This window comes from Loa loa (genome assembly GCF_000183805.2).
Source record: "Loa loa unplaced genomic scaffold supercont3.11, whole genome shotgun sequence".
Lineage (NCBI taxonomy): Eukaryota > Metazoa > Nematoda > Chromadorea > Rhabditida > Onchocercidae > Loa > Loa loa.
The window spans coordinates 619,869-628,785 of record NW_018108191.1 but is presented as its reverse complement, the minus strand read 5'-3'; the positions used below and the strand labels follow the sequence as shown (position 1 = coordinate 628,785).

Genomic DNA, 8,917 nt, shown 5'->3' with positions numbered 1-8,917 from the left:
AGATTGGAGATGGAAATGAAAAATTTGTCCAAGACTTTTCGGCATTTAAGCATTAAAAAGAATCTTGAGGTTTGATAGGATTGTATGATAATTGTTTTTTTTTGGATAGATAGACTGGTCGATAGATAAATATATAAGTAGACTGATCAGGAGATAGATAGATTGACTGATTGATGGGTAGATAGATAGATAGATAGATAGATAGGCAGATATTTAATGGATATGTTGAAGCTTATTCATTTCAGCCATATGGAAAAAAGACAAGAAAATAATATGCGCAAAATTTTCTGGTGGATTTATTAATTTATTTATTATTCATGTAATTCACATAAGCTGTAACCTTATGAAATAATTCAGTAATTTCCTTTTTCTTTTTTCTATGCTTTCGGCTGTTATAATTAAACTTACCGGATGTGATAATCCGATTCTGTATTATTATTAGTAACATCTTACTGGAAATATTGGTAGAATCTTATGGAGTAGTTGGTGAAACTGTTTTAAAAAGTAATATATCAGATGCTTAGTGATACCATATTAAAAATACCGTATAAGGAATATCACATTGGTAGGACCATATCAAAAATACCATATCAGGTAGCTCGTAAAACCATACCTTGTAGTATCATATGAGATGCCTGGTAATATTATGTTATATATATCATAGTAATACCGTATCAAATATACCGTACCGGATGGATGGCAATATCATTTAGAAAGACTATGTCGAATAACATATTGTGAAATATTGTATTATCAAATGCTCATCCCTATCAGAAATATGATATGATGATAGTAATGATAAAAGGACGAAAAATCCACATCCCAAGTTCGTTTTTGACAGTTCAATTTCTTCTATAGCATTTAGCAAAATATTTTCCTTAATTAAACAATGAATATTTCTTAATTACACCACACACGTACACACACACGCACATACACACACATACACACACACACACACACACACACACATAACACACATTACAGACATACCTTATCTATATATCACTATTAATTGTCAATTACTTTAAAGGTTTGAATTATTCTTTTTCATTCTCTCCATTCTACATTTTGCATATTTGTATATTTTGTGGAATTTATTCAGCCTCTCTTCATTTCGTCAAATAATGTCTTTTTTTCTTTCATCGGTATAAAAAGTGCTATTTTTAAATTTTAAAAAATTTATCAGATTTGATAAATAACATTTTTTGAACTAAAAAAATTCCTTCTTTTATTTACTCGCAATTCTGAGAGAAAAAAACGGAAAGCAAAAATTTTTACTGAAATATGTAATTTTGCTTATGTTAATAATGGTTGTGAAGTTTGAAAGTTTTAAACACTTCCTTGCAAATTCCAAATGAAATAGCAAATATATAAATTTGTTATTAATGGATTTTTATTCAAATCTTTCTCAATTTTGTACGAAATAATTTTCTTTTCTCTCGTTTTTACAATATTTTTATTCATTTTACTATTTGCAAATCATTTTTTAATTAATTCAAAATTCATTCAATTAAAATAACATATAAGGCATCGTTCATTTAAATGTAATTATCTCGATGAACAAATATGTTAATATATATTTGATAATATATTTTTTTAGAACTTTTAATTTTCAATGGTAAATTTTTCATTCTCTTAAAAAATTCACTGTAAATCACAGAAAAACTGGGTGGAAAACATTTAAATATGCTCGATATTTTGTGATTGACAATTTGTTAACTGCTCAGTTAGGAAATTAAATTAATTAAATTCGAATATCTCTAATATTTCATACTTCCTTAACCATTCGGAAAAGTCAGCTGCAGTTCCAGTCCTTGATGTCGCATTATTTGCTGTTATACTTATAGGAATAATGTGAAATAAATTTAACTGAACTAACCATAGCTAACCAAAATCGGGGATTTAGTTTTATCGACTTTTACTTGAAAATCGAATTAATCTGAATTCACTGAGTCGTACATTGAGATTTACAATTTCTTTTTCTTTTTTTTTTTTGCACTCATCAACGTGCTTATCTGTTTATCATTGACCAAACACCAGCAATAATGAAATATTTCCCGATGTATTCCATATTTTCGGATATTTCCAAAACTGTATTGATTGCTGTCTCAGTTCTTGAATAAATAGAGGAAAAAGGGAAAACTTTGGGTTTCGTCAACTAATTATCATGGAATGTGAATGACACTTATTCGTTTTATCACTGATCCACTGTTAGGATTAAAATTGGTTTCTGATTTTTTTTCGAACTTATTCCATTTTCAATTAAACCCTATTTAATAAACCGAAGAATTACAAAATCTTAAACAACTTTTTCACTCATCATTCAATCATCATTTTTCAGTTATTTTTGCTCTTACCTATACTGCTTAATAGACTAATGATCCAATTCGGTTTGATTCGATTAATTCAATTAGCAAACTAAATATTAAATTAAATAATTAATTTTGCAGAAATATAAGTTATCAGCAATGCGAGCCACGCATCTGTTAAAGTTATCTGTCCTTTGCGCGGTAATAATGTTATCATCGGCTTATCATTTCAGGCCGTAAGTTTATCAATTAATTATACTTCGCTTATTGTCTACGCAAATTTGAAAATCATGAAGATTTTGCAGCAATAACACAAAAATAGGTCGACCAATTAACAGAAAGTATTTTGTAAACGAACGCTTTTTTGTTTTCATGTCGAATGTATGAAAAAATTGTTGTACTAAAAAATAAGCCAAATATGGGAAGACATTTATATTTTTATTATTTATATTTATATTGTTCATTTTTATATCATTTACGACTTAGAGTATATTTATTTATTTATTTGTTTATCTATTTATTTATTTATTTATTTTGTTTACTCATTTATTTATTATTTATTCATTTAGTCCTCTTTTCTTCATTTATTTGTTCAATATCAATTTATTAAATTTTTATCAATTTATTAAATCTTTATCAATTTATTAAATTTTTTGTTTATTTACTTATATACTTGCTGCATTTGTAGACATCTTTTTTCGCATACATTCGTTATAAAATTTTATATCAGAACAGATAAATAATAACTTTTCGCACATTTACTGTGTCGTATCTTTGAATTCTTTTAATGGTTTTATTTACATACAAAAGTTATTTGCATAAAAATTTGAATATTTTGCTGTTTCACGCTATTTGCAATGTCATTAAATAACAGAATTGAATGAATGAATCAAAAATTTTATTGAATTTTTCAAGTGTCAAACAGCAACAGATAAAGAATTAAACAAATAAATGAAGAAATAACTAAATGAATAAGTAAAGATGCTTTACGTTATGGTCGATTAAGTATCAAATAACTCATGAGAAGACGAAAAATGAAGTATATAATTAATCATATACTTAATTATTCCATAGTTATATCATCAGCGGTTGGCCAATCATGATTCGTGATGAGGATCAAGTTCCAATTCCCGATGATGTTTATATATCGAAAATGTCGGATACTATCCAAAATGGATTTCATCCTAGGTCCTTCCTTCTTTTTCGCAATTTTATGAAATTATTTGAAATTTGATTTATACAATTTCATTTATTTGCATCATTCGAAATCTGTTAATAATTTCCGTTTCAAAATTTAAATTTTTACAGATGGGACATTTTTCAAAATGAACTGAGGAATTAATGAATAACAACAACAATAGAACAAAACAGATTCGACATTTTGACGAATTTCCTGAATCAATTCCGTCATCAAATCCGGTATATATGATAGAATTCGGAAGAATCAGTTTCCTTCTTTCTCTCTTTCCTTCCCCATTTCAAATAATTTTTGTGCTTAAACTGTGATGTGAAAAACATAACCAAAATTCTTTTTTGCTTTTTTTGTTTCTTTTCTTCAATAGTCTATTTGAATTAAATTTAAGTTTTGCCAACAAACTAAAGACTGACATCCTCAGCTTTCTTATTTGTTTTCAAATCATCTTGTTAACAAAAAAGAAACTGTCACATGGGAATATGATAAAATGAGAAAAACTTGACAATGTGAATTTTAATTAACGAATTGATTTTGGAAAATTTAAATTGAATTACGCAAAAGATAGAATATACACACATGTTCGTGTTATTTGTAGAATAAAACATAAAAAATTTAATCTTTTAATTTGTAAAATCCCATATTAAATGCCTAATTTTTTTTTCTTAATTGCCTAATTTTTTTTTTGCAAAGCAATTTGCTGAAATAAAAGAAAAAATATTTACTTTATTTCTCTTTTTTCGGATATAAATTTTTCAAATATTGATTACAACAGTTTTGGCACATTTATGATAAGAAAATTTAAAAAACGGCCCTATTTTTTCACTGTTTTTTAACCTCACTGCTTCTATGCCATAATAATTACTTATCTCTCCAATTCCTGATATTCAATATTTTCAGTTTAAAACCTAAAAAAGTTATCACAAACGATTAAATGACAAAAGCGTCATTTCATCGTTATAAATCTTTCAAAAAAATGTGAAAATGAAAGTTTAATTTTCGACTATGAAATTAAAAATTTGTAATTACAACTGTAATTACCACAGAGTGTGAGAAAATTTTTGTTGAATAGTTCTTATCCTAGTTGGTAATTTCTTTGTCCTCGAAACTATTAAAATTTGAAAACAAAATTAAAATTAAAACAATTGAAATTTATAACGACAAGCAGCATTCCGAAATCAGTTTCAAATATTTAAATCAAATTGGAAATTCAGACCATGGCAAAAAAAATTTAAGCGTATCGTTTTTTTTACATTTCAAAATATATGTTAAAAAAATAAATGTCAGAATTTTTTTCCTTTTAATTAATCAAATTTTATCGCCTTGGGGATAAAACTACTTACTTCAAGATTTATTATCTTAAATTTAATAAATAGATCAAAATTCAAAAAAAAATGAAATTTTCAATGGAAATCATATTCAAGCAATTTTTTTCAAAAATCTTTAACCTTGAATATCGTCCAGATATTTTGATAGCATAAAGGTAAAATATACCGGCAAAATAGTAAAGACGATAGAAATAAAATATCAATAGAAATGGAGTAATTAAAACAATGTTGACAAGCAAATTATGCGTTCCCTCTTAGATATCACTAAAAATATATACATATAAAAGATTTTATCAAATAGGTTTTATATTTCATAATTTAAATTATTCTCATGTTGGAACAAAAAAAACTAAAAAATGATAAGCGCAATGAACTAATATATTGACTATAATTCATTTCATAGATTAAAAGCAAATAGATGAATCAAACATATTCAAGAGTCAAAGGATGGCTATTTACTATATTTAAATTACCATATAAAGCATTTGTCGTAAAACATTGATAACATGCATTGTAATGATCGGAGAATTATATTCATATACAATTTTGATAATAATATCTAAAATCAATGCAAAAAAAAAACAAAAATTTTTAATTAAAGAAAGTTTTAATTAGAGTTCAAGAAGTGCATTCACAAAATTTTCAATAAAAATACAAAATTTAATAGACAAACAAAAAATCAAAGAAAAAAAGAAATGAAAAATGAAAAAATTTAACGTAAAACAAGTGAATGTAATGGAGTTCCGATCTCCACTTGACATTCACAAGCTGATATTGTATTGATTGACTCCTGTACCCATCGGGGAGATTTATGTGTTCCCGCATTGCGGAGAACATTTATGTTACGCATTACCGGGCGACAGTTACCAAAACCTGAAATTCTGATAAATGTTGATAAAAAATGATGAAATCATTTTTGGACATCGAAAGAATGTATAAATATTAAGACAAGAGTTAAGCTTAAATGAATTTTAAATTGAGAAATATCAATCATACCAATGACAGCTTGTTATATTTTTCTAGATTATCGAGATTTGAACTTTGACAAGTTATTAAATCCAACTTGTTAACTCAAAAGGAACTTTTTTTTTCAAAAATTTTTTTTGTTTCAAAATTTCTTGTAAAAGTAATAAAAAAAATCAACTATGAGTTAATTAAATTCCTGGTTAACATCACGTTATCAATAATTTATGAAATATGAAAAGAAAGCGAAAGATGAATTAATAAACAAAAAAACGGACTGAATTTCAAAGGATTAAATTTTAAATTGTCTATTTGTAAAATTTCTCGCTTATTTTTCACATATAATTGAATATTGTTGGGAGAAAAAAAAAAAGCAAAAAGCAAAAAAATATGGGACCTGAGAGACATCCCTCATCACTAGTATCACAAGAAACTTCATTGAGCAAAACCGGAAAATAATCAGCTGGTAGTTTTCTCCATTGCCAACATAGATTACACAATCCGGTCCAACCTTGTACAATTTCCTCACCCTTTTTATAATTACAGTTGATCGTTATTGGTACACCCAACACTACAATTAAAAAAAAAAAATGAAACAATCTCACTTCACTAATATCAATTAAATATTATAAAACTAAATGAATTTTTTTGTATTTCAAAATTTCATCAAATTTTCTTCAAGTGAAAAAACATCAATTTTTTTCTATTATTGCATAATTTCATACAAAAATTATTCAATATTTGAAATAATGCAAAAATAAAACGAATTAAGACTAGAAAAAAGCTGCAATGACAATAATATTCGATTGCTGTTTTGTACTTCCGATTAAGTGTCCCAATTATTTGGTTTTATCAAGCATATACTATTAAATTGATACGTCTTTTTAAGCAGTAATTAATTCATTTTGTTAAATTAAATGCTATGATATGATAATTATTAACCAAAAATAGAACTTTTACAAAGGCAATCTCTCAGAGAAGCTCATCATTCCATCATTCTCTTACTTTCTGCCTGATAACTAAAGTAGTCATTTAGAGAAGAAAAAAAAAAAAAACCTCAGATAATTAACATAAAAGAAAAGTATTCCCCCCTAGGGTAAAAAGAAAGGGAAATTATTTGTTAATTATTAATAAATTACTTGCATTTTTGCTTCGATTCTTTCCAATTCCTTCGTTTTCGTGTTTTTGGCCTCAACATACTAATGAACTCTTCCATATGAGTTGGCAGTTCTTTAATTATAGTAGCATTCTCGATTCCTTCATTAATCTGTCAACATATTCCAATTACTTTTTTATGAATGATTTGTCGATCTTTAGTAAGTTTTCAAAAAAAGAACAACTTTTCACATTTGAAGTGATCTTCAAAATTAACTGAAATTTTGTAGGAAAAAAAGCATTAATTGTAGAATTTAATAAATGTTTTTATAAGCCATCCAAAAAACTTTCTTAATTAATCAACTAATATCATTGATTAATTGATTGTTCCTGATTGATGTGATTGATTATACAGCGCATTGTTTTTCTTTTCTCTCTCCTTTTTCTTTTTAAAAACTTTTGATCATATTTAATTTGTTGAACAGATGAAAATTCACTGCATTTCGCGGTATAGACCGATTTTTCATACACAATGATTCATCGGTATCACTAGGCAGTTCAGTAACAGTACTGCTATCTGTCGGGAAATCATTATCACTTGCTCGGAGGAATGCATTAATGATTAGAAGTTTGCACGATTGACATTCTTTTCCATCGCATTTATACATCTTCGGAGTTTTATAGGTCTGAAATTTCATTTAAATTTAATCCGTTAATCATTCAACGCACTCTAAACAACCTTCTTTATTCTATCATAACGCCTGAAATAATATAATTAAAAATAATTTCATTTGGTAAAAGGAAAGTGAGAAAAAATGATACAACAAATTGAGCAAAGTAAACCATTTAATACTAATTATTATTAATTATCCAGTCAATCAATAATGCTACCTTTAATCACGTATCTCACCAAATGTGTAGATCAAGTTCACTCTCTTTCTCTTGCTGTATATTGCATAATAATAATACCAAAATTTATTTTGCTACCGTTTTTTGTGAAAGCGAAAATTCCGAAAAGGATTTCATCATGATATTACTCTCGTCCGGTACTAGCGGTAGTGCATTTTCTGCCATGCTGGATAGATCCGGAAATGTGTGCAAGGCTTCGTCAATATTAGCAGCTTGCAGGCGATTATCATATGATAAGCATTCATTACTACCAGGCGGTTTCACGCACGGACATTGTTCAATCGTCTGTAATTGAAATTATAATTTCATTTTAATTTAAAATATTTCATAAATAAATTTGAAAATAACCATTACTTATAACGAACACGTAACATGAAATTTTCACGTCACTTTTACGTTATATTTGCATAAATCGATTATGAAAAAATTGCAATTTGGACTTTTTAGACTTTTCAAATCTAATAAGTTGTGGACAAGAACGAAAAAAATTTTCAGCATATAAAGAAATTTGAAACCCTTCCGGCCATACTATACCAGCAAGGAAACTTAAATTTCATTATGGCGATTGAGGAATCCAAATTTTATGTATCATTTCTCATTAAAAAAGATGGATACCTTCTGCTCAAATTGTCTGTAACGGATACATGACGGACATTTCCTCCGGATGGAAATCGGCTTCAGGAATGGTAGCTGAAGTAGTAATACAAGCCAAACTTGATCCATTTACTTCAGGTTACAGTTATAGTATACTATTTACATTTAATCATAGATTGGATGACCAAAGTTAGCTGTCCACATTATTAAACTTGAATAGAATTGTGCACATCACTAAAGAAAAATAATAATTGAAAAATGGAGAAATTTTTTAAAAAAAAATTTGACGAGACATATAATCGATAGAAAAATATTTAAGATGAAAAACATAGAAATCGAAATTTATAAAATCAATTAAATCTATATAAAAATCATTAAAGAAAGAAAGTTACATTCTAATTTTTAAAAAGAGAAATAATTAAAAGTAAAAGAGTTTCTTGCAAAATATTTCATGCTTAGTATATATATATATATATATATATATATATATATATATATATATATATATATATATATATATATAT

The 8,917-nt window shown here is 26.6% G+C and overlaps 2 protein-coding genes across 2 annotated transcripts; one reads left to right on the top strand and one right to left on the bottom strand.

Moving 5' to 3' along the window:
* Nucleotides 1-2,447: 2,447 nt before the first annotated feature.
* Nucleotides 2,448-4,008, top strand: LOAG_16653 (hypothetical protein). Its single transcript, XM_020449300.1, has 3 exons — nt 2,448-2,548; nt 3,387-3,500; nt 3,621-4,008. The coding sequence occupies exons 1-3, from the start codon at nt 2,472-2,474 to the stop codon at nt 3,652-3,654; spliced, it is 225 nt and encodes a 74-aa protein (XP_020307218.1). The 5' UTR covers nt 2,448-2,471; the 3' UTR covers nt 3,655-4,008.
* Nucleotides 4,009-5,544: 1,536 nt separating this feature from the next.
* Nucleotides 5,545-8,522, bottom strand: LOAG_02416 (hypothetical protein; the record flags this gene model as incomplete). The annotated part of the gene is made up of 5 exons (XM_003137954.1): nt 5,545-5,705; nt 6,193-6,366; nt 7,420-7,576; nt 7,878-8,084; nt 8,415-8,522. The coding sequence occupies 5 exons, from the start codon at nt 8,520-8,522 to the stop codon at nt 5,545-5,547; spliced, it is 807 nt and encodes a 268-aa protein (XP_003138002.1).
* Nucleotides 8,523-8,917: the final 395 nt, after the last annotated feature.

Bases quoted from the DNA above. Each gene is read 5' to 3' on its own strand.
- LOAG_16653 (XM_020449300.1), top strand. From the start codon at position 2,472: ATGCGAGCCACGCATCTGTTAAAGTTATCTGTCCTTTGCGCGGTAATA. The intron at 2,549-3,386 runs GTAAGTTTATCA...ATTATTCCATAG, and splicing joins TCGGCTTATCATTTCAGGCC to TTATATCATCAGCGGTTGGC. The intron at 3,501-3,620 runs GTCCTTCCTTCT...AAATTTTTACAG, and splicing joins CAAAATGGATTTCATCCTAG to ATGGGACATTTTTCAAAATG.